This window comes from Anguilla anguilla, chromosome 6 (genome assembly GCF_013347855.1).
Source record: "Anguilla anguilla isolate fAngAng1 chromosome 6, fAngAng1.pri, whole genome shotgun sequence".
NCBI classification, from domain to species: Eukaryota; Metazoa; Chordata; class Actinopteri; order Anguilliformes; family Anguillidae; genus Anguilla; species Anguilla anguilla.
The window spans coordinates 5,245,554-5,270,619 of NC_049206.1; the positions used below are offsets into that span (position 1 = coordinate 5,245,554).

Consider the following 25,066-nt stretch of genomic DNA (forward strand, 5'->3'; position numbering starts at 1 on the left):
GTATAAGCAGGGGGGTTGGGGAGTTGGGGGGTGGCGGGCCCTCCAGGTCAGCGGTCCACGTGCGGTCCACGCACCGCTCTTTCTCAAAAGGGGGAAGTGCTAGAGAGACGCTACTGGAACCGCGCACGGTCGCCATAGCGCCGCGACCACACTCTCAACCGCTCGGTGCCGTGCTTCCACCGAGGGTGGAAATTCCACAACCGTCAGATATTGACCAAAACTCTTTTGTGAGATAATTAGACTGTCATTGGAATAGTCGCGATCACGTCATTATTAAATTCACCTCCAGGTTTTCTATGGTGAGAAAACATTGCAGATGAGAAGGGTTGGGGTTAGGGTTTGGCAACCCCCCCCACTAACTGTGTGTAATACTGTTAAATGAACAATGTGTAAACATGTTATGTTGCCCCCTAGTGGTTCAGGTCATAAATGCTCCTATTCTAAGACAGGCTGATAACCACAAATGCATGACTAGATTAAGCTTTGGGTGTCTGTAATCCCCCAGTCATTCTGCCTTCTGGTAATTCAGATTGTCTGTTTGTCTTTCTGTCTGTCTGTCTGTTTGTCTGTCTGTCCTGACCTCTCTAAGCCTTCAATATGGCTGCCCTATCTAGACTATCTTTGCCTGTCTGCCTTCTTTAACGATTCTGTTTGTACTCTAACCCTTCTTTCTGTCCGTCCCCTTTTATCCTTCTGCCAACCTGTAATAATAAATCTCCTGTGTCTGTAGAATAGTCCCTCAGTGTCCCTCAGGTTATGGCAAGCTTTAACATGTTGAGCCGCAATTGGAAATGATAAGGAATGTAAGTTTTTTAAATATAAATTGTGGAAATATGTTTTTCTTATATTTGTGTGTATTTTGTACAGTTTAGGAGGAAGTGCATCTCTCTCCCTCTCTCTTTCTATCTCTCTGTGTTCTCTCTAATCCCTCGGTCCGTCTGTCCATCCTCAGGCTCCAGAATGGGACGAACCTACAGATCTGTTTCGTGAACGACAGCGGCAGCGATAAGGACAGCGACGCCGAGGACAGCAGAACAGAGACCAGCCTGGACACGCCCCTGTCCCCCATGGTGAGGCCCCGCAAACTGAGGCCCCACAAACAGAGGCCTCCCAAACCGACACTCTGCAAACAGAGGCCCCCCAACCAAGGCCCCCCAAACCTAGGCCCAAACCTTTTTTTTAAGCGGTCATGTGTCTGTGTCTACCCCCCCCCCCCCCCCCCCAGAGCAAGCAGAGCTCCTCCTGCTCGGACCGCGACGTCACCGAGGACGACTCGGAGTCCCTGGACGACTCGGACTTCCTGAGCCGGCAGAAGAAGCTGCAGGCGGAGGCCAAGATGGCGCTGGCGATGGCCAAGCCCATGGCCCGCATGCAGGTGGAGGTGGAGCGGCAGGTCCGCAAGAAGTCCCCCGTGGCTGACCTGGTGAGTGGCCCAGAGCGCAGAGTTCGCAGTTCACAGTTCACAGTTCATCGTCAGCTGCACCAATCAAATCCGCCAGACTCGTGTTCCAACGCAGTGGTTCTCCAACTCGGTCCTGAAGTTCTGAGTAACGCCTGGTTTCTGTTGCTCAGTTGGTGGTTGAAAGTTCTTGCATGATTTTTCATCATTCGTTCATAGCACATTGCGGGTTTGGCTTTTTTTTATCATTATCTTTGTCTTTCAATTCTTCATTATCAACCAAGTGGCTTCCTTTATTGGTCAAGTGTCCACACTTTCACCAACGAGGAGCCTATTGATTCACCCCAGTCTTTAATTTTATTAGTTAAAAAAAAAAAAAAAAACTTTATAAACTCTTTTCATGTAAACATTTGCAAAGTAGCACAATTAACAAGAACGTGGACCTTTTTTTCCCCTTCATTGCACGCTCAGCCATTTCTGACATAATTGGGACAAAATAGTCCCTCAAAACAAGAAAAATGAACAGCTTGTTAAAAATTCTGGGACCGCGATTGTGGGTGGGATGAAAACTGCCATACGAGGGGGAGGGGGGTGGGGGGCAGGGCTGGGTTGGAGAACCACTGACCCAACAGATGGTCAGCTTCTGCCTCTCTTCCATCCCACCTCCCTACCAACAGCAGGAGGTTCTGGGAGGCAGACAAGCAATATGTTCCCCGTAAAATCGACTGTTGCAGTGCACGTGGTCCCCTACCGGGAGCATGTGAACCCTAGTGTTGAGCTGAAGTGATACTGAGAATTTTGATGCATTGTGGGAGTTTTCTGGGTTCTGTGTCACATGACATTACATTACATTCCATTTATTTGGCAGACGCTTTTGTCCAAAGTGACGTACAATAAGTGCACACCAAGGGTCATTGGAACAAATACAAAACACAGGTCCGATAAGGTACTAATTTTGTAACAGTTATTCACAGCCGTGAACACGTTAAAGCCAGTTCACACAGTAAACATTACTCTCTGACCTAACCCATGCTAAGTAAAGCTAGGAGATAAGAAAACCCACAACATCAAACTACAACAGTGCAGAACAGCCATGTCTACAGGCCTGTGGCACAGAGTATTCCTCTAAAGCCCAAATTCAGACCCAGGATTCATGACGCGACACGCTGCAACTGGAGAACGTGCAAAGTTAAAAAAAAAAAAAAAACTTGGAGGAGTTGAATCGTATGCGATGGCAAACGCCGACACCTGAGGTTCGTTCAAGTCAGAGACTGTAAAAAATAGGTTCAAGTTCAGCGAACAAAGGCAAATGTTCGTGGCGAACATGTTTTCTTTGAACAGTTCAATTTGAACGGCTTTTTACGAACATTCCAAATTGTTTGCATTAAACATAATCAGACATGGCGACGATAGCTAAGTACTCACAGCCGCTTCTGTGATCATCGATGATTTAAAAAAAAAAAAAAAAAAAAAAAAAAAAAAAGCTAGCTAGCGAACAATAATTACATTGGCTAGCGTTAGCAATAACATTATTGAAAAAGCTGATCACACTTAACGGCATTTTCAATTGAAATACCCAACTGGGAACATTTCCCTCCGTCTAGCGTCCTTTTTTGTTCGCCGCAAACCGCAAACTACCTTTTCAGACCGTTCACTTATGTTTGCAAACGTTCGCGGCGAACACACTAATAACGGAAAAAAGTTGGAAATAGTTTGCAAACGTTTGCCTTGTTCTTTGAACTTGAACGCACCTCGGACGATAAGAGACGGGCAGTTCACACCGCTGCGACTCCTCTCAATTCAATTCAATTCAATTCAATTCGCTTTATTGGCATGACAAATTTGTACATTTGTATTGCTAAAGCTTGTGAGCTTGTAACCTCTCCTCAACATTCTGAAACGGTTTCGTCATGTCGCGAATCTTTGGTCTGAACTGGACGTTAGGTGCGCTGGAGGATTTTTGCTTCTCGGTAGTAGGGAGTCATTCAGTGTTCATTTTTACGGGCCCGATTATGTAATAACATCTATGAAATGTCCACAGAGCTTGTGATCACCGATCCTCAATCTCCTCGGCCCTTTCAGCTCTGGCTATGCTCAGGGTTAAAGACATTTTGGAAATGTCAGTGAGGTTTGAGAGGATTTAAACGTGCTGTATTCCATAGAACAGCTCTAAACTAAAAATAAAAATAGTCCTAGTCATTTCCTATGACGATTGGTACACCGCAGTAAAGTTCACAGCACGTTTCCAGCTGGGGTTTTTTTTTGTTTGTACTGATGGTAAAAATCTGGCTTTGCATTAGCGAGAACTGCCCTGGTGTGAAATGTGAAGGGCAGGCAGAGTGTTGAGAGGACCACAGTTAGTTTGGTTCACAGTCTGTTAGGCTGTTCCTGGGGCTGGAACAGGGTGGGCTGAGAGCAGGAAGATGATGTTTTCCCTCTGCCCTACTCTCTCCACCCCTCTATCACTCTTTCTCTCTCTTTCTCTTTCACTTTCAAACCCCCCCTTCACTTTAATATCCTCCCCCTTCCTCCAAACCTGAAAAACTGTTTTCTCACGCTTACTCCACTCAACTCTCTAACTTCCAGCCCTCTTTCAAATTTTGTCTCTTCTCTCTCTCTGTCCCTCCCTCTCTCTCTCTTTCTTCCTCTCTCTGCTCTCTATCCTCTCTCTCTCTCCCTCCCTCTCTCTCCCCCTCTCTCTCTGTCCCTCCCTCTCTCTCTCTTTCTTCCTCTCTCTGCTCTCTATCCTCTCTCTCTCTCCCTCCCTCCCTCCCTCCCTCTCTCTCTCTCTCCCTCCCTCTCTCTCTCCCTCCCCCTCTCTCTCTCCCTCTCTCTCTCTCTCCCTCCCTCTCCCTCCCTCCCTCTCTCTCTCTCTCTCTCTCTCTCTCCCTCCCCCTCTCTCCCTGCCTCTCTCTCCCTCCCTCCCTCTCTCTCTCTTTCTCTCTCTCTCAGTTCAGGGTTAAACAAGGACGCCGCAGCCAGCTCTCAGCGTCACTGCGCAGTTCCTAGTCTCGTAGCAACCTGAGAAGTGGGAGGGGATTGGGCGATTGGGGGGGGGGGAGGCGGGATAGCTGCCTGTGATAGGCTCTCGGCCCACGGAGGGGGGAGGAGCTTCAGTGAAGAGAGCTGGAGAGGGCGAACGCGGGTCATGGGGTGCACGCGAGGTTGCGCGAGTTCGCGCGGGGCGTGTGTCGCGGGCCTGCCGGGTGCACCGCGGGGCCGTGGAGTTCGGAGAGAGCCTGCAGCGTGTCAGGGAGTGCGGACCGGGTTGCAGAGTGCGCGCGGGGTCAGGGAGTTTGCCTTGCGAGACAGGGAGTTCATCGCCGCGACCCGACAAGAGAGGCGCTTCGCGCTGCGGTGTGTGTGCGTGTGTGTGTGTGCGTGTGTGCGTGTGTGTGTGTGTGTGCGTGCGTGTGTGTGTGTGTGTGTGTGTGAGCGTATATGTGTGTGTGTGTGTGTGTGTGTGCATGTGAACATGTGCGTGTGTGTGCGTGAGCGTGTGTGTGTGCGTGTGTGTGTGTGCGCGTGTGTGTGTGCGTGAGTGTGTGTGTGTGTGTGCGTGTGTGTGAGCGTGTGTGGGTGAGCGTGTGCGTGTGTGTGCGTGAGCGTATGTGTGTGTCTGTGTGTGTGTGCGTGTATGCATACTTGTGTGTGCATCTGCTTGTGTGCGTGTGTGTGTGCGTATGTGCGTGTGCGTCTGCGTGTGTACATGTGTGCGCTTGCACGTGCGTGCGTGTGTGTGTGTGCATGCACGTGCGTATGTGTGTGTGTGTGCGCGTTTGTGTGTGTGTGTGTGCATGCACGTGCGTATGTGTGTGTGTGTGTGTGTGCAATAATGACTCTTTGGCACTAAATCCTGGCCCGCTGCCACCATCACCACATCCGCTGTCTGCAGAGTCCAGAGACGCCTGTGCCTAACACAGTGAAACAGGAACTGCGCAAAGCTGGAACAAAGATTCAGCGCCTTTAATGAGAGAGAAAAAACAACAACCAAACCAATTAAACACAAAAAAAGAGAAAAAAGATTCATTTTGCATGTACATCTTTCAAAGCTTCCTCTTTGAATGAGAAAGGAGACACAAGAACACACCTTCAAAAACACTCTCTACTGATTTGTCACAGACAGATGAATCAGTGTCCCAGCAAAGCACAGTAATCTGCAGTATGTATGAGTGAAATGGACAAGGATACTGTGATTTACTGTGTATGGAACATATATTCTATATATTTGCATTCCTGGAAGGGAGAAATTAATTCTCTTTCCACCTCAAACCTCACCGATGACTGTATGTCTCAGACATGACCCCTGCTGGACGGTTTTTGCATTGCAGCGTTTTCTTTGGCGTAAACACAAATGCTTTCCAGAAAACAGGAAACTCCCTCCCAGTGAATGGCTTGATAAAAAAAATAATGCCAAATCTCTTTTTTCCTCTGTAAAAAGCGCATGCAAATAAAATCGAATTGAACTGAATTACTAAATCTTCATCGTCTCGCCCCTGCAGTTGCCCCACCTGCCCCACATCAGTGAGTGTCTGATGAAGAGGAGTCTGAGGCCCATCGACCTGCGGGACATGAGCCTGGGTCAGCTGCAGGTCATTGTCAATGACCTGCACTCGCAGATAGAGAGTGAGTACAGCGTACGCACACTTACACACTCAGACACACGCACACAAACACACACACACTCACAGATAGAGAGTGAGTACACCGTACGCACACTTACACACTCAAACACACGCACACACACACACACACACACACACACAGATAGAGAGTGAGTACACCGTACGCACACTTACACACTCTGACACACGCACACACACACACACACACACACAGATAGAGAGTGAGTACACTGTACGCACACTTACACACTCAGACACACTCAAACACACGTGTACACACACACACACACACACACACACAGATAGAGAGTGAGTACAGCGTACGCACACTTACACACTCAGACACACGCACACACACACACACACTCACAGATAGAGAGTGAGTACACCATACGCACACTTACACACTCAAACACACGCACACACACACACATACACACACAGATAGAGAGTGAGTACACCGTACGCACACTTACACACTCAGACACACTCAAACACACGCACACACACACACACACACACACAGATAGAGAGTGAGTACACCGTACGCACACTTACACACTCAGACACACTCAAACACACGCGTACACACACACACACACACACACACACAGATAGAGAGTGAGTACAGCGTACGCACACTTACACACCCAAACACACTCAGACACACTCAAACACACGCGTACACACACACACACACACACACACACAAACACAGATGAAGAGTGAGTACACTGTACACACACACTCACACACATGCACAGACAGACACACACACACACACACACTCGCTGCTGTTTGGACAGGTTATTAATGCTGTCTGCTCAGTAAAAAACAGCATGCGGCTAACCGTAAACGATCTCTCTCTTGGTTTTAAAATGACTGAAACCTGAGCCTACTATTATGGCCTCTGATATATTTGCTTTCTGTACAGCTTTATAGCTTTTATAGTGCTTACTGTTTGCTTAGTGCAACGTGCGGTGCTTTCTCTGCCCTGCCGCAGGTCTGAACGAGGAGCTGGTGGAGATGCTGGTGGTCAGAGATGAACTGCAGGTGGAGCAGGACGCAATGCTGGTGGATATCGAGGACCTGACCAGGTAGGAACAGGCCCCCTCACATCACCAAACTGCACCTACCGTCCATGAGCACTCCACAACACACACTCTGCAACCGTGGTCATTTCGATCTGGAACATCTCCCTGGTTCCAGAACCATTGCCATTTCAATATGGAAATGTTTTCCTGGTTCTGGAACCATGTGGTAATTTCATTCTGGAACATTTCCCTGGTTCTGGAACCATGTGGTAATTTCAATCTGGAACGTTTCCCTGGTTCTGGAACCATGTGGTAATTTCATTCTGGACTGTTTCCCTGGTTCTGGATCATTCATGCTAGCATGTTTTCAACTTCCCTGTGCTGTGATCCCAGCTCTGTTTATCTGAATAAAGTGGAAATACAGGAAGTCAGACTCTTCATTAAAAAAAAAAAAAGACAAGGTGTAACATTTAACCTTTTTTTCCTACAGACACGCAGAAAGCCAACAGAGACACGTGACAGAGAAGATGGTCTCCAAATAAACACGTCCCCATCTGCTGCCCCCCCCCCCCCCGCCCCCCCGTCCTTTCCCCACATGCACTGCCGTGCCCTGGTGGTTAGTTCAGAAGAGTGGTCATTTTCCGTGGTCATTTTCTCTAGTATTTACACCATCACCGAAGGAGGCACACTTTCAGGAAGAGGAGAACTAAAGGAAAGATCTTCGCAGACTGCGCTCGATATGTCACATGAGTTCTGTTCGTTACCGGCGCATGACAAATGAACAACAGGGCGATGCCACAGATTCCTTATAGGGACCAGATGGTCAGGTCCTCCTTTCTTTCCAAAATCTCTACCATATCCACGGATGTGTCCCAGGGCAACAACAACAAAAAAACAAAACCCTTTGCCGCTGGCATTGAACATGCCTAATAATGAATTTTCATAAGATGCATGATTTTTTTACTTCAATGGTCGAGAGACTAAACAATTAACTTTATGTAGAGATGGCCATCTGGTTTGTATATAGAATCTATGGCAATACCCCTTTTCCTGCTACTGCACCTTACACACAGTTTGTTGTCATTGTACTATCCTGTTTCATCTTGTCTGATTTGACGTGAACGATGGATGTAATTATTGGCACTGGACTGTATGAAAAGTGAACGATCTGACTTTTTTTATTCGTTTCTGTTTTATGTTTTTTTTTAAAATACATTCCACACTAAAATAGGTCAGTTAAATGTAACTATTAGGTTACAACCTAAAGACGATAGTCTGTCCAGTCAAGAGAAAGATAAGTACAAATTCAGAACTAAACAAAAACTAACCCGCGCAGTATTTTTTACAACCTGTCTCTTAATTTTGCACAAACAGTAGTTTTCCTAAAAACAAAAAAAAGAGACGTTTTATTTGAAGGCGCTGGATGTGTGGGAGGAGCTACGCCCGCCTTGCGGGAAGGTTTGTGACGTTTGGGGTCCTGCGTTCAGCGTAGTCGATCGCTGGCCCCATGTGAAGGTTGGTTTTTCTGGCTCAGGTTTCATTTTATGTGAATGTGTGCGTTTTAACGTCTTCACGTTTGTCTTCAAAATCGTACGGAGAAAACAAACAAAACAAAGTTTTATGTACAGAAATAATGTAAAGTTATTAATAAAACAGTATTATTTCATAACTTGTGGTCTTGGAATGTAATTTATTTTTGGTATTTCCTGGGTTCTGTGGTGATTTGAAATGATTGATTTTTTTTATTTTATGTGTAATTAACCTTAATTTATCCAGGCAGATCAGTGGAGAACTGGTATCTAATTTGAAGAGACTACTTGGGGAATCAATATGAATTGCTACCGATCATGTAGCCAAACAGATTCAACCCTTTAAGATGTAAGATCACAAATGCGCGATTAGAATGTTCCTCGCTGAACATTCTGATGCTGATGTCACAATCACTGCTGGTAGCTGAAAGCAACAGAGTTCTAGAACACTGACTTGGAATTTAAGAAAAAAAAAAAAAAAAACATTCCAAAAAAAAAAAACCTACTCTTCATGGGTTTAAGTGGTGGCCATACGAATGTTTTTCGAAAACCGGTGTTTCCCCGATCCAGAGCACCTCTCACGCTGGTTCTGGTTTCCCCGGGTCTTAGCTTACTCAAGGCTAGAACCACACTGTTCCACACACGTGCTCCATGAAATCACCCTGCCGATATGTGTGACTCAGCAGGTCAAACAAACAGTCATTCAAGTACTCAGTTTTGCTAATGAATGCTATGTGATGACGTCAGAGTCAAATTCCAAACTCAACTGAGCTGATGTGGACATTTCCTTGCAAGACACATACAAATTGTCGATAGTAAAGTATTGTTACCCCATTACCAGACACAAAGTACAAAGTGCTTTAATTATCTTTAAAAGATACCAGACGTGGGTAAAATAATTATTTGAAATTCATTAATCCTTTGAACATCGGTGAGAAAAAAGAGCTGTTTCAATTAAGATACATAATTCATCTAGGTCTCAAAGATACCGCTGTTACTATATAATTCATGTTTTGGAATTTACTTTTCATTAAGGGTTTAAGACTTGTACTCAGCTGTGAATTACATGTTCATCTACACCCCTCCCCCCCCCAACAGAAAGTCACTTGCATGGCAACTAAATTGAGATAATTGCTGTTTATTCTTTTCTATTCTATTGCAATTTCTAACGATTGCCATTGAGTGACAAAGGGGAGCAATGCAACAACTGACAAACTTCTTATTCAATCTTTATTTTTTTCTTTCTTGATTCCAATTTATTAATGTGTTCACTTTTAAAAGAGCGAGAATCTTTATCAGTTTCTTTGCATTTCAAGTACAAATAAAAAAAAAACAAAAAAACCAAGACAATTTAAAATCCTGTGGCACGCTTTTATTTGAACGAGGTTTTCTAATAGTGAATCATCGCCTCTGTTCCCCTTTTTGGCAGAAAGCAAGACATTGAATGGAATGAAGTCACACACCACAGCCACTTCTTTGGAGGGTGGGGGGACAGTGTTTGCAGTCTGAAAAGAACAGAGACCGTATTGCTGAGCAATGAAGTTACAAGCATCAAAAAATAAATCAATTAAATAATAAATTAATAAACATCTTTAATTAATTTAAATTATACCTGTAATGGTAGTTTTGGAGAGAACAGAGAAAATAAGATTTCCATGCAGCAGTTTTGAGTTTTGCCAACAGCCACACACCATTACTCAATAAAATTAAAAATATATTACATACTATGTACAAAATATGATTGCAAATGATATAGTAAATGATGTTGACTTTTGTAGTGAGAGGAATGTGATATCAATTAATACAAGGATTTTCTTGAACAAATTATTCTATTACTGAATGAACAATCTCTACAGTATAAGATGTATGTGTAAAAACACAGAATTAAAAAAAATAATAATGATCATCCAGATCATTGAATTACACTGGCAGTGGATACAGGGGTTAAGAGGTTTCTAAAATTGGAATACATTTTCTGAAATAGTTTCATTTTAAACTATTTGTAAAAATCAGTTCTAATTTGTAGTCTTTGAAATCAAAATTTAAACGCCACAATTTCACAAAAACTGTTTTAGTTACCAGACCTGGATATGATTTGAAACTCTTGAATCCATTATACACCAGTCCAATATTCATATCAATATTAATAACATGTTCTCTTGCTTTTTTTTTGCCTACACTCTCAGAAAAAAGGTACCATTCAGTACATAGAAAGGTACAATCGCTTGTCACTGTGGCAGTACCCCTTGAAGATACAGAATTGTACCTTTATCAGAAAAGAAGGTACCATTCAGTACCTAGAAAGGTACAATCGCTTGTCACTAGTACCTTTAGAGGTACAGTTTTGTACTTGTACAGAATTTGTACCCTTGTGTACCTTTATTTCTGAGAGTGTAAGTTTGGTTTGTACCTGACCAAAACACAGCTGTTTATAACGCACCACTAATTTTTGTTTTGTATTTTTGTATATATTAAACAGAGAAATGATGTGCTCTATATTCCGGTATCGGGTTCTCACCTTGACACTAGCGGCAATGACCGTTACATAATTGGCTATAATGTCACTCAGGGAAAGACGGTTTTCAGTTTGAAGGATTCTCCCTCGTTCCATTTTCCACGTGATGTGCCGACTAGGCTACTCGGTAAATCTACTCTAACGGATGTTGCCCTGATGTGAGCTATAAAATAATCGATTCCAGCATGACTTGGATAACTGGGATAAAAATAAATAAATAACTAAAAACATTAGCAGAAGTGTTGCAAGAACAAAGAATACCGATTTAAAAATCAATATTAAATTAGGCCTACTGCCCAATAAATGTTTTTCTTTTTCATAGAGTAGCCTAAGTGCTGTCACTATTAAATTCATATAAACTCTGTTACTCTTTATATAGCACTTAAGGGATTTTTGTTTCTTGTATAATCTCGGTTTGGCAAGAATTATCAGCAATTATTATTTGCTTTCTATTCAAATATAGCCCTTGCTTTCGAGAATTTGTATTAATTTGGGCGGCATGGGGCCTGTTGGGGGGAAATTCGGTTCAACAGTGAAAAGTCAACTGACACGTCAACTGCCAGACGGGCTGCGGTTACCTCGAATGCCTCAGCGTAATTTCGTCATGCTTATTACAGTTGCCTCGCCGCATGTTGTTTCGACGTCTCTTTGCACCTCGAAACAGTCTTCTCGAAACCACGGAGAAAATTAAAGCACCGCCACGCGCACTGAAAGGTGTTGCCGGACGGCAATCCCCCCCGGGGGCTGTCGAATGTTGAAGTGTATGCCCGCACCTGAGGAAATCGCACGTGATCGAGTGTTAGGTTGTCTGGTAGCTACACGTTCAGTGTATTTATCCGGGAGGTCTGTTCGATCTTGCTGGGGGAATCCCTTGGAGGTTGTATAAATATCAGTTCGAAAAGAGACAGGGGACATTGAATAAACTGACCGAGACACTGAATTACTAAACATGCAGCAAAACGGAAAGCTTCGTGAGTATTTTTTTTAATAGCATTTCATTATAACTTATTACAAATAAAATCTTTCAAAAACCCATGGTGATAAAATACGTAATTTTGGGTGAATTCAGTAGATACTCTTAACTATGTTAGATTGTTAGAGTTTTCATTGGCACGCTTGTGTAGTATACGGCTCTTCGTATTGAGGTGACGGACGGTTAGGTCCCTTCTTAGGTTTCGCCCAGTGGCTGCTCGTGGTCGTGCTCTCCTGGCACGTATTCGACGTCAGCGTGGGGCACCCGGTGAAAGGGGACGTCAGGCTGGACAGCGTAGACATGGAGAGCTGCGTGCCGCACGCGAGGGCACTGCTGTGGAATATGACGGAAGCGCTCCAGCACGTAAGTAAACGAGGAAATATTTGCCCATAACTGTGTTTTTGAAGGAAAGAGTTGTCAATGTACTACGATTGATAATGATTCTACAATCCCGTTGAAATGCAGGACAATCTTTTTGGCGGAATAAACTGCACGGAGCAGACTGCAGAGATGAACTCGGGGACTCAAACGGAGTCTGCTTGCGAACCAAACCCTCGACAGGTACGCTATGATAACCCAACGGGGAGGGCGAGATAACAAATAAATACTTATTTTTATTAAGTGTTTTTGTAATTTGATGTAGGTATAGACAACACAAAAGTGTATTGCCTATTTTATACAGTGTTGTGTTGTGTCAGGAATAATGATGAGTTTATTATTACGTGTCGTATACATATACAAAAACAATGTTTATAATAAATAGCTACTCATCGTTAACTGTCATTTATTTTTTCAAAATCCAGAACTGTCCGTAACTTCAGGAAATTATCTTGATGTCAGATTAGACAGACACACACGAGCACAAAAGTTGTACTCCCCCTGCTGGTAGTGGAATCAATTAACATTTCACCCAACATCATCTTTATTTACTTAGATTAAACCATTTTTATACGGTCTATGGATTAAACGCACGTACATTTCAGACTAATTGCGTACGTATTTACTAATCTCGTATTTACTTGTTCATCGCCGTGCCGTACTACAGGATGCCTCGTGCCGTGGCCAAAGAAACACCAAGTTTGATAAGGTATGTATTCTCTTCGTACGGAATTCTCATTCTGTCTTCACTTTGTTCGCTGTCGCGTGGCTGACTGTGACGCATCTCCCCACAGACTGAGTGCCTTAAGAACATTGAGCTGGACACGCAGTATTACAGGAGCGCGCTACTGGCGTATTCTGACAGCTCTCTCGGTTCTCGCCTAGTCAAGACCATCGACGACTTCACGGAGGTGCGAAAAACGTTTTTTTTTTTGCCTTTGTGCGTACAGCTGGTACTTCAAGTGGGTTATAATTATGTTACTCTTTATATGAAGAGTATAGTTTCATAGATTTATAAGAGTATACCATTTCGTCTGCTTCACGAGGGCAACTTCAACAACCAATGTGCGCGACAGTAACGCATAACCTGTATTTTGGTATGCAATTAGAAGGGTTTTGCTTTCAAATATGTATTTTCAAAATATAATTGAATAAGTTCCGATGTCTGAAGACCTTTGTATGAAAATGTTAAAAAATGGCAGATTTGACATCAGCAGGTCACTTACTATTTCCTCCTGTTAAACCAGTTTATATAATTTTGTCCCAAACAGCATTGTTTTCCGGCACGCGAAGATTCATCCGTGATTGAGGTGACTTTTAATTTATTTCTCGCTATTTCCTTTTAAAAATATTATTGTAAATTAGATTTTAATACTCATATCATTGTTATTATTCCTAAATAATAATTGAGACTAAAAAAAAACTTAAAATGTAGATGTATATGTAGAATGTGAAGAGCTTTAACCTATAAACATTCAATTTTTTTGATTATTTTTCCCTCCAAGGTATCTCCAGCTACAGGCAATACCTTTGAAGGGAGGCTCAAGCTGTGTAAAGCAATGAAAGGCCTCCGAGTTCGAGCCATTACTATCAACCGTGTAATGAGCTACATTGCTGCTGGGGACTACGAGATGTAGATCTTCATCATCATCATTGTAATCATCATCATCACCACTACCACCACCACCATCATCATCATCATCATCATCATCATCAATCATCAACAAAAGCCAAGTTATAAGCTACTTCACTGCTTGAAACCTCAAGTATCAATCACCATCACCACCACCATCATCATCATCATCATAGTCATCTTCACTACTACGATCATCATCCTGACCTTCTTGTTCTTCATTATCATCACCTTCATCATCATCACTCTCAACAACAGCCAAGTCACAAGCTGCGTCACTGCTTGAAGCCTCAAGTGAGTCATCACATTTATTGTCATCCTAACCATCAACTTTGTCAAAACAAACCAAGTGACAGACTGTTTCATTTTTGGAAACTAAAAGAACAGTACTGCCTCTCAGTTATGATACCCTGTAATTGCTGACATCATCTACGTCACCATCTTCATCATAATCATCATCATCAGTAATCAAATCATGATCATCCAACGTATCTCAGGGAGTCAGGGAAACAATTGTTGTCTGCAGGTGCTACACCAAGTAAAATCAGGGTAACGTTACTTCTCTCTATGTACACAACGCGCGCTCTTGTCTGACTGGTCACCAGGTGACAAATCTGGGCCAATCACTGATGGCTGGGCAGTGAACAATGCGAGAATAATAATGTTCCCAGTGCTTGCAACCCTGTTTCAACAATCTCTCATCAAACCACTGATTGCACCTACAGTCCTGAAAGCTATTCATTGTTTTTAAATCTACAAAATATTTCTACATTCCAGTACGGAAGTGAGCAACATCACACCAGGGAACTCATAAGAAAACAGCTATTTTTTGTATCCTATTTAAAAAAAAAATTTCTTACTTATTTGTGAGCATTTATTTATTTAATTTATTTATTTATTGAATTATGTTTCGATGGCTGTTCCATTGTTGTTAGGATATAATTATTTGAAATGTAAAAACGTGTGTGTCAAATATTTTTGTTAGATTATTTATTTATTCATGTTTTCACTAGTTAATATGTTAGGATATATGTTTTTTATGACAGTGTAAATTGTATTTATAGATCTCTGATGGTAGTTTCCATGAATGAATTATTTGTGCTCTTATGATCATGAACTATTAGCATTAGAGTACATCAGGTAATTCTGAATATTTTGATGATAAGACTTGAACAACATTTTTAAAGAAAATTTCCCCGTACTTGAAATGCTGGAAAACATCCAATATCAATTTGAAGAAAATGCAAAGTGTTTGACAACAGAAATGGTGGACTAACAAGAATAAAATAATTTTGCTATTATTTTTTGGTTGGGGACTCATGCTAAATGCTAAACTCTGACATCATGCCTGTACTTTACACTGTGTCTGTACTGCAGAATAAATATTGTATTACTGCAATATTTTATTGATTTCAGTTTTGTGGCCTGAGGCGGAGTTGAAAAATGACAATAAAGTTTGGTTGAAAATACACCGACATTCTGACTACAAATGACTCTCCCCCCCCCCCCCCCCCCCACTCCAGAAGAATCTACTTAATGGTATTTATTTAAATACAATTTAATATTAATAAATAAAAGCGTATTGTCTGTCACCTGTACATGTTCATCATATTCATCTTTTGACCTCAAATTCAAAGGCCTTAAGCAAATGGGAAAAATAACACATTTATTAATTAATTAAAACTAGCAAGATATGGGCCTGCTATTGAAAGTAGTGGTATCATAATGAGGCCGAGTTACAAGAAACAATATTGTCTATCTTAGCTCACAAATGAAAGAAGCTCTATTTCATTCCTAGCAATGCTACCCAGTGTTTCCTAAATAATTTCAAGTAACTTGAGAGAATGTGGTCGTTCAAAGTTTATGCGTCACATGAACCATATTGCTGGCTAAAACATGTTTTGGTTAAAGAAAAATGTCAATGGTTACAAATTCAGACCGAGGATTTATGGTTTACGTTATAATCATGTAGCGTCATTAAACGATATTATGTGGTGTTTGCATATTAAATGATACAGAATGCATTTAAATTAAGGATAATACTCTTCAAAACATTCCCCAAAAGATAATATGACTTTAAAAGCAATATTGTGGCGACATAGCTCAAGAGGTAAGAGCGGTTGTCTGGCAGTCGGAGGGTTGCCGGTTCGATCCCCCGCCCTGGGCATGTCGAAGTGTCCCTGAGCAAGACACCTAACCCCTAATTGCTCCCAATGAGTTGATTGGTACCTTGCATGGCAGCCTTTCACTGTCGGTGTGTGAATGGGTGAATGAGAGGCATAAATTGTAAAGCACTTTTATCCAAAGTGCTATATAAACGCAGTCCATTTACATTCTTGGCAACCGTTAGTTTGCACGAAACCTAGCCTCCACGCAAAAACTTGACAGCGTCAAGCAAAAGTGTTCCATGGTAAATTCCATTGGTAGTTTTAAGACCGCGAAGATACGGAGCTACAGTTAACTACGGATGATAATTACGTAAACAGTAATTGCAGCATTGCATACCTGTGACTTGCAGCTTGGGGAAGTGAAAGCTCGTGGGCACGGCTGGTCCCAAGAAGCAGACGCGAGTGCGAGCGAACTCTCGTTAAGTTGCGTGGAGTAGGTGGCATTTAGCAGCCACGCAAACTACTGGTTCCACGACCTTGCAGCGCTAGATCACGCGAGCATGACTCATTTGTAAAGTCATTCTAGGTGCATCTAAATTATAACCTGCATATGTGGGGAATCCACCGAAAGTTTACACGTGTCACATGAGAACAACAACAAACGTATCGCAAATTTAATTGCCCGATAATTCACGATGTTCATGCCAAGGAAGAACATCAGAATATAACTGTAGTGAAATTCTATCAATGACTAAAGGGTGCGAACAAAGCAGTGCTTCGTAATGTGGGGTTAACATTCGTTTTCAATAAGAACTTCGGTGCTCGTAATTGCTTCTACATTGCGAAGACTATATTCTCATCAAATTAAGCACAACCGGCGATCCAGACAAAGTGAAGACAATGCTGACACCTAGTGAAATGTCTGTGAATCGCAGTTGCCGAAAACCCAAACATTGCAAGGAGTGCAGACTCTTTAGCAACCGATAAAATTGATTAAATGGAAAACACCTGAAACTCGTATCGGTGTTCTTCAGCAGTTCATCGTCTCCATGAAGGTTTTTGTATTTATTGAATCAACACAGTACTCTACTCTCAGTCAACTTGGAGAGATCGTAAAGAGGAGGCAGGCCCTTATAGAGCAGTAGAGAGGGCGAAGATGAGATGCCGTATGCTTTTTAATCACACCTGAATCCTATTGATTAAAAAAAAAAATCAGGGGACTGACGTGTTGCGATTCAATCAAAATGAGTCCTTATCATTCATTTAACAATTAAAAACATTATGCTTTCTCTTCTTCTTCTTCACAAACATGTGAATTAACCAAAGTGCATTTGTGAAGAAAAGGTGTAATGCTTGCATTTTCTTTGTAAGTCAAAGTTAAGGATGGACATTAATTGAATTCCTGTCAAACTATAAGCAAGTGGCCATTTCCAGAAAGTAAAAAAAAAAAAAACAACAACAACAACAACAATATCAATTCTTGCTTTTGAATAGCTTGGGATGTTCTGTTTTTTTTTTTTGCTTTAATTGTAAAAAATGGCAACCAATTCAGACCCAAGAAACCAGGTGTGGTGAATAACCCATCCAACAAGCTGCTTTAAGTGATCTGTGAACTGTTGCAGTTGATCCCATTTTAGTTTCCCAAAAATGTAGTATTACGTGAGGCGAGAACAGGCAATTTAGCCCACATAACCTCACCATATATTTTAATTGTCCTTTAGCACTGGGGGGGGGGGGGGGTTATAACATTCAGTAACAATCCCTACAGTCTTGTTGCTCAAATCACGGTCCTAGAGGGCCGAGAACTGCTGCTTTTCCACTCTCCCTTTACATGACAGTCAGGTGTGACGACAGTCTGACCGATCAGGGACACTAATTGTTCACTTAATAACCTGGGCGAAAAGAAACCGGGTCTGGATTTTGATTCCAGGGCCAACCCTGCTCCTGGAGATCTACCTGGAGTCAAACGCTAACAAACGCGCTCCTCGCTGAACAGCTACAGGTCTGATTGAATCCTTAGCAGAATCAGGTGTGCCAAATTAGGGTTTAAAATGAAAAGCTACAGGACGGCAGATCTCCAGGAGCAGGGTCAAGCAGCCCTGCCCTATGCAGTGCAATTTGGCCACGTGATTGGGCACACCTCCGTAGCCTGAATAATTGCTTTCAGTTGCTTGTGCGCGAGGTGTTGGTGTCAAGTGGGAGGCCAACGTTCAGAGCTAACTAAAGAGAGACTAATCAGCGTTGCTGTCGTTTCCTCATGCTGCCCTGTGATTGGTCGGCACCTGCCAGCGGTTACTTATAAAGGAGGCTAAGCCCTGCCCCCTCTCTAACTCTGTAAATGCTATTGATGCTGTGCAGGCCTAGCAGTCTTGGCGGATCTGTGAATTGGTGTGCGTGTGTGTCTCTCTTGTGTGTGGAAATGGGGCTTACAGAGGGAGTGCTGAGGCTGCTTTCTGGCCTGCTTCTGATTTCTCTCCTGGCGGACTGCGTCCCGGTGCCGCCGGGGAAGCCGCGGAAGGGCCCGGAAGGGGACCCTCCCCGGGTGTCCGAGCCCAGCACCGTCGCCGTGTGGTGCCACGAGTCCGCCGTGGAGATCCGGGTGATGGCTGATCTGTACGGGACTGGTGTCCTGGTCGACGGGGCGGACCTGCGGCTGGGGTGGCACCCGCTGGCCAAGGGCGCCGGACCGGCGGCGAAGTGCGGCGCGGCCGCGGTCTCCAGCGGCGGGGGGGCGGGGGGCGAGTACGTCATCCTCGCCGATCTGACCGACTGCGGGACGGAGCTCGTGGTAAGCGTGAGCGGTCGTACCCCACCGGCCCGGATCGGTCCGTAGGGCGGCTGCGTGGCACCAGTGGGTAAGGAACCGGGCCGGTAAACGAAAGGTCGCAGGTTCGATTCCCCGGTGGGACGCTGCCGTTGTGCCCGTGACCGTGAGGCACTTAACCAGAATTGCTTCAGAACATGCATCCAGCTGTATGAATGGATGCAATGTAAAATGCTGTGTAGTAAGTCGTGTAAGTCGCTCTGGATAAGAGAATCTGCTAAACGCCTGTAATGTAATGTGACAGGAATCTCTGCTCCCTGCCCGAGGGTCACTGGTTTCTGCAGGCCTTTAATTCCAAATTAACTATTTCGGGCGCTTGGAAATGAGGTGTGGCCAATTTCCAAGCCAATAAAATACTCAAATGAAGTCTGAGTACTGGAACGTGCCAAAAAAAACCCACTTAATTTATTTATTTTTTTTAAAGACTGCAGTGCGAGATCCTCAGTGGCAACATCCCTGTTCCTGGATCTACCATCCTGTAGGTTCTCATTTCAACCCTAATTTAGCACACCTGATTCTGCTAATTAGCAGCTCAACAGGATCTCTAGCTGTTGAATGGGGTTTGTGCTTTGTTAGGGTTGGAGTGAACCTACAGGACGGTCTGTCTCCAAGAGCAGGGTTGGTTACCACTGGTCTGTAGCAAAATTGATACGCAGAGGTGGAAAGTCCAGGGGTCAAAGTCCTGCCATGTTTTTTTTTTTTTTTTCTTTTTCCTTCTACCCCTGAAATCAGCCAGCTGATTTCACTAATCACTTTAACTTTTGGCTGAAGAACATTGCTAATTTCCAATTTCAGGTGTTTGGGGAACAAAATACTAGGAAAGGCTTTCTAAATATGGATTTTACAGTGTGATCTGGGGGTGAGTGGTTTGAAAACTTGATGCAGAAACCAGTGGTCTTGACTGTCGTTTGACCATGGACCACTAGTAATACTTGTTTGACCTTCCGTAATTTTGGCCTTAATTATAATGGGATGCAAAATGGTTTGGCATTGTTTGTTCATTCTAAATGAAAATTAGTCCACCTCAAATCCACCTCTGCTGTATTCCCCCCCAGTTCACTGATGACTGGCTGGTCTACAAGAACTCCATATTCTACTCGCCAGCGCCTTCGCCGAACGGCATCATCCGATTGGAGGAAACTGAGATTCCATTCAAGTGCCATTACGGACGGTGAGCATAAAATTCGAAGTACAACTCACAGGTTGTGGGTTTGAATCCCATTTGGAGTGCTGCTGTTTTACTTAAGCAAGATGATTTAACCTGAATTACTTCAGTGAATACCATACCACACTGTGTGTCTGTAGTAGATTGGTCCAGATTCATTACCGATGTGTGGTAGCTCAATCTTTGGTTCATGAACCTCACTGGTGTTAACCCTTTAAAGTAAGATCACAAATGTCATTGGAATGTTCTTAACTGAACATTCTAAACGCTGATGTAGTTATCATTACTGGTGCTTGAAAGCAATGCAGTTCTAGAACACAGAATTTTGAAAACATTCAAAAGGTTTTGAGTGGGGGAGTGTAGCTTGACTGCATACTGGAGTTGGTTCTGGTATCCCATAATTCCTTTCTCTCCCAGCATGCAGTGTTTTTTTTCCAATCGTTGACCCTAGTTTCTGCTTGTGCCCAGGCAGTACAGTGTGGACAGTAACAGTCTGGTTCCTACGTGGATCCCCTTCATTTCCACGCAGTCTGCTGAGGACACGTTTTACTTCTCTCTCAGACTCCTGACGGGTAGGCCTTGCCACGCCCATGTTCTGACTTTAAAGTGAAACCTTTTCAGATGTGGGGCTTGGGGGGGGGGGGGGGGGGGGGAAATAGGGTCTTAACTGATGTGGAACTCAATACCCACCAGCGTTGGTTTCCATGTAACTAAAATTTGTCTCGAGTTACTCAAGACAAATTGTGCCCATTAATTTGGAAGCAAGTCCAGAAAGGGGGGGGGGGGTGTTTAAGTTCTTGCTGCATCTTTGCAACTGCACAGATTCTTTCTGCACACTACGAAAAGATCCTGAGGTCTATCGAAATATAATCTGACTGCACATATGGAATATAATCCTGTATATGCCCTGTTGTGCATGAGTACATTGACTTGTGTATAAGCTCTACATTGTACCTTCTGTACAAGAGTAATTCTTACAAGTTTAGTCAGCATGTTTTCCCCCTCTGTACTTTGTGTGGGCAACACAATCTTTCTGTATTGTGCTATTGCTTTCCATGGTGTAATTGAATTGTGCAGCTAAACGTAATGAGGGTGAGTGATGTGCTTGGGTGGCTCTCACTGCAGAAGACTGGCGTTCTGAGAGGGCCACCAACGTCTACTTCCTCGGCGAGGTCATCCATCTGGAGGCCTCGGTTTTCCAGGGCAACCACGTGCCCCTCCGCGTCTTCGTGGACACCTGCATAGCCACCCTGGTGCCTGATGTGAACTCTGACCCCAGATACGCCTTCATTGAGAATGGGTGGGTGAGGGGGGGGGCCGGGGGGAGAACAGTCCGTCTTGAAGCTCAATCCAGGGGTGGGCCAGGAAGGCAGTATTGGTTTCTGAACGTCTTGCCAGCTTAATTGCTCAACCCTAAAGGTGGTCCTCCGATGCGCCCCCCCCCCCCCCCCCCCAACTCCTCCTCCAGGTGCTTCACTGATGCCAGGGTGACGGGGTCTCGCTCCCGTTTCTTTCCCAGAAACCATGACAACAACCTGCACATCCAGCTGGAGGCGTTCAGGTTTTTCCAACACTCCAGGGACTCAGTTAAGTGGATGTTGGGGGGGGGGAAAGCACATTATGCAGATGAAGTGGTATTGTGAAGAGAGGGGAATTGACAGGTCCCTGCCCCTCCCTCCCTCCCTCCGTTTTCCACAGGTGGACTATTACACCTTTAATTTGTAATGCCTAGTTCAATCGTGTCATGGAGGGTGGAGAGCATGCAGGCTTTCATTCCAACCAGTCACTACGTCTGCTGATTTCACCAACTGACACCTTCAACCAGAGAACTAATAAAATCAGCAGGTGTAGAGACTGGAATTGCATCCTTGGTCCTCCATGGCATAACTGGGCACCCTTAGCCTAGGTGGTCAGTCAACATGAGTCTATTGTGGCATCATTTTTGACCCTACCAGCCCTGGTCTAGAAGTGCTTTCTCATTCATATTAATGAAGTCTGTTTGACATTTGCTTGGGAAGTTTCCTTCCCTGACATCTTAAGCTTGCAGGCTTTCATGAGGCATTTCAGAATGGGTTGGGATGGCAATTTTTTGTACTTGAGATCATTTGTCTGCATGAATATTCATGTAAACGCTCATTAAAATTTGTTTTGGTTTCAACATGTTTTTTGGTCTCCACGAAATGCCCAGACTACAGGCCTGACTTAAAAAAAAAAAAAAAAAATTCTAGACTGCTCTCTCTGCTGTGTTTCCTCCCACCCTGGGGAGGTATCCTCCCAAGCCAGGCTCTACAGTCATCTCACTGCCTGGCTGCACCCTGCAGGTCTTCATCACCTGTCTCCTGGAGGCTGAGCCAGTGGCCCTCGGTGGAGCGTCCCCAAACCGGGCTTGCTCTTACGCTGACGGAAGGTGGGCGTGTTCTTAATCACGCCGTTTAATCTTTTTTTTTTTTTTTTTTTGGGATTTTAATCCAGAAATTTCCGCCTTTTTTTTTTTTCTTGCCAGGTGGACGGCCGTGGACGGGAATGACCAGGCGTGCGGCAGGTGTGAAGGTCCCCGCGGTTTCTCCACCGGCCAGAAAACCCCGGAAATCGGGGTGTGGAAGAGGGGGGCGAAGGCCGAGGCAGGTGCAGGCGGCAGAGCTGCGACTGAACCTCCCGCTGGTGCTTCTGGTACGGGGATTCCTTTCAAAATGCTGTAGAACAGTCATTTCTACTCCGAAAAACCATGATGGCGCACTTGCACTAAGATTCCACGCTAGTTGAACATTGATTTTATTTTTCCACTGGGTGTTCTGCGGTGTACATTTTTCAATCTGCGTCCCGCATGATCCAGGCACTGCGGGTAGGTAGATGTTTAGCAACAATACATTTTTTTTTTTTTTTTTGCACTTTGAGGGGGAAATAGAAGTTGGAGCACCACAAAGTACTGACCTTTTGGTTTGGGCTTCATAGTAAATTGATGTTTTTCTGTGCACTTCCAGCAAGTTCTGTAATCTCAGCGTCCATGTGTGGTTTCAAACTAATCTCTCTTCCAGTCTCTGCTTGCTCCTAATGCATTTAGTAACTCATTATGCATATGCTGTTACTTACCAATGCGGAAATTCAATTCCTGTCTGACCACAGCTCGGGCATCCAGCTCCACCTCTGCACAAAGGCATGGAGATAAGGACATTGCGCCACAGCAGATGATGCAATAAGTAATGAATTGACATGCGTGCTGAAATTTTTGGAATTTTGCCGTTCTGTTTCACAGCTTTGGAAAAGTCCGTGACCATCGGCCCCCTGATCTTTCGTCAGCCCGAGCAAGTCGATGCGCCCGAGGTCCTCGCAGCTGAGCATTCAGGCACTTCTGTGGACACCCCAGCCGTTATGGCCACGGCAGGCAGTGCAGTGGACCCTTCAGCTGTCGCAACTGATTCAGGCACTGTGGTGGACACCCCTAAGGTGCTTCCGGTCGAGCAGGGGAATGCTTCGGTGGAGGACCCTGCCGTCCTTGTGACTGGGCAAGTCGAGGCCTCGAATAATGACTCCACACTTCCTTTGACTGGGCGATCTGCAAGTACTGCTCACTCCCCACCGGCCCATTCCCTCGAAGCAGGCACCGATGTGGACCCCTTGGCTGCGTCAACAGAGACGGAGGACAGCTTGAGCACCTCCGTCCTGGCGATGGAGCAGGTGGAGAACTTGGACGACCTCAAGGCCGAGGAGGCGGAGGCTCCAGTGGGCCCACTTGAGGTGGACACACGGGTGGAGGAAGATGAACTGGAAGGGAGTGTGGGGGGAGTGTGGGATTAGTACTGGGTTGAGTACCTGGCCCGTGCGTGCGCTTATTCACGTGAAACTTCAGTACCCGAAGATCTTTGGCTGAAAATTGTCAATTTATAGGCCAAGTCACTTGGGGACTCTGGATATGATACATCTACATGAACAAATGTAAAAAGGGGTAAATAAAAGGCTACCTTTTAAAACTGGTCAAGTTTTCCTTTTGTGTCTGAATGGGGGGAGAGAGTATTGGGCCGCTTGAGTTGCCTGTAATGGTATCTAGTGTTCACATTTCAAAGGCGGTTGTATGGGGACAGTGATCTACTGATGAGCTGTATGACATCACAGAGGTTGGGGCTTCAGTGGTACTTTTCTCCTCAGTTGCCATAGGGCAGGGGTGCACAAGGGCTGATCCATTTCAGGATTTTGTGAACATTTGACAACATTTTAATTAGCCCAATCGTATCTTGATCTGACGTGTGTGTGTATAAGCACCAGCTACAGCCGCAGACTGCAAGTGTATCCTAGAGATTTCACCGAGCTCAAGTGCAGGAGTTGAAGCAGCGTGGTTTATAGAAAAACTGTCGGGGGAAAAATTTGGTAACCGGTTGGAACAAAAACCAGCACGCAGATCGGCCCTCCAGGACCGGAGATGTGCACCCCTGCCATAGGGCTTCAGCAGTGTGGTTTTGTTTTTTTTTTTTTTGTTTCTGCCATAGACATCCATATTTAACAAGACAGGCATGCACCCCTTCAGCTAACCTAGCTTGCGACGTCCCGGAAGTAAGCCTGTACTGCACATACTGAAGGCGTTCACTTTGGAGCTCCCATTAAAGTGAATGGGGACTATCAGACTAATGTAACTAGTGTTTCTATGGGGATTTTGTCCAAGCCCAATGCAAGTATAAATACCCTTGTGGCAACAAGCACCGGTAATGTTTTGTCAGTCACTGGATCTTAACCCTAGGTTAGTTCATCGCAAAGCAAATTGAGGTCAGGCATCTAAAATGAATCTTCAGACGTTCAAAACTTTGCTTTCAAAATCCTCAGCCTAGCCAAAATCTATCGAAAGGTGCATCTGGTTAGACCGTTCTTGACCAGCACGGAGCCGTTCAATGTTT

At 44.4% G+C, this 25,066-nt stretch overlaps 3 protein-coding genes across 5 annotated transcripts in view; all 3 read left to right on the top strand.

Annotated features, from left to right (window-relative positions):
* The window catches only part of LOC118230655 (schwannomin-interacting protein 1-like), a 29,012-nt gene extending 20,285 nt beyond the window's left edge, over positions 1-8,727 (top strand). For all 3 annotated transcript variants that reach the window (XM_035423862.1, XM_035423861.1, XM_035423863.1), the window contains 5 exons: positions 953-1,070; positions 1,226-1,423; positions 5,902-6,025; positions 7,028-7,121; positions 7,549-8,727. In XM_035423862.1, coding sequence (XP_035279753.1) covers positions 953-1,070; positions 1,226-1,423; positions 5,902-6,025; positions 7,028-7,121; positions 7,549-7,600 — 586 coding nt within the window. In that variant the 3' untranslated portion in view covers positions 7,601-8,727. The remainder of the gene's footprint in view (positions 1-952; positions 1,071-1,225; positions 1,424-5,901; positions 6,026-7,027; positions 7,122-7,548) is intronic.
* A 2,976-nt stretch (positions 8,728-11,703) lies between these two features.
* LOC118229324 (interleukin-12 subunit alpha-like) lies at positions 11,704-15,555 on the top strand. Its single transcript, XM_035421187.1, has 7 exons — positions 11,704-12,073; positions 12,275-12,438; positions 12,541-12,636; positions 13,121-13,162; positions 13,248-13,364; positions 13,725-13,763; positions 13,959-15,555. The coding sequence occupies exons 1-7, from the start codon at positions 12,052-12,054 to the stop codon at positions 14,088-14,090; spliced, it is 612 nt and encodes a 203-aa protein (XP_035277078.1). The 5' UTR covers positions 11,704-12,051; the 3' UTR covers positions 14,091-15,555.
* Positions 15,556-18,295: 2,740 nt separating this feature from the next.
* LOC118229287 (zona pellucida sperm-binding protein 3-like) lies at positions 18,296-24,155 on the top strand. Its single transcript, XM_035421137.1, has 8 exons — positions 18,296-18,982; positions 20,074-20,189; positions 20,652-20,755; positions 21,309-21,483; positions 21,652-21,769; positions 22,505-22,590; positions 22,687-22,853; positions 23,437-24,155. Exons 1-8 carry the CDS (start codon positions 18,533-18,535, stop codon positions 23,976-23,978), a joined length of 1,758 nt encoding a protein of 585 aa, XP_035277028.1. The 5' UTR covers positions 18,296-18,532; the 3' UTR covers positions 23,979-24,155.
* The last annotated feature ends 911 nt before the right edge of the window (positions 24,156-25,066 follow it).

Excerpts from the sequence above, each read along its gene's own strand:
- LOC118229324 (XM_035421187.1), top strand. The coding sequence starts at position 12,052 with ATGCAGCAAAACGGAAAGCTTC. Across the intron at positions 12,637-13,120 it reads GCGAACCAAACCCTCGACAG|GATGCCTCGTGCCGTGGCCA; the intron begins GTACGCTATGAT and ends GCCGTACTACAG. Across the intron at positions 13,764-13,958 it reads AAGATTCATCCGTGATTGAG|GTATCTCCAGCTACAGGCAA; the intron begins GTGACTTTTAAT and ends TTTCCCTCCAAG.
- LOC118229287 (XM_035421137.1), top strand. The coding sequence starts at position 18,533 with ATGCTATTGATGCTGTGCAGGCCTAGCAGTCTTGGCGGATCTGTGAAT. Across the intron at positions 20,756-21,308 it reads CTCTCTCAGACTCCTGACGG|AAGACTGGCGTTCTGAGAGG; the intron begins GTAGGCCTTGCC and ends CTCTCACTGCAG. Across the intron at positions 21,484-21,651 it reads TACGCCTTCATTGAGAATGG|GTGCTTCACTGATGCCAGGG; the intron begins GTGGGTGAGGGG and ends CTCCTCCTCCAG.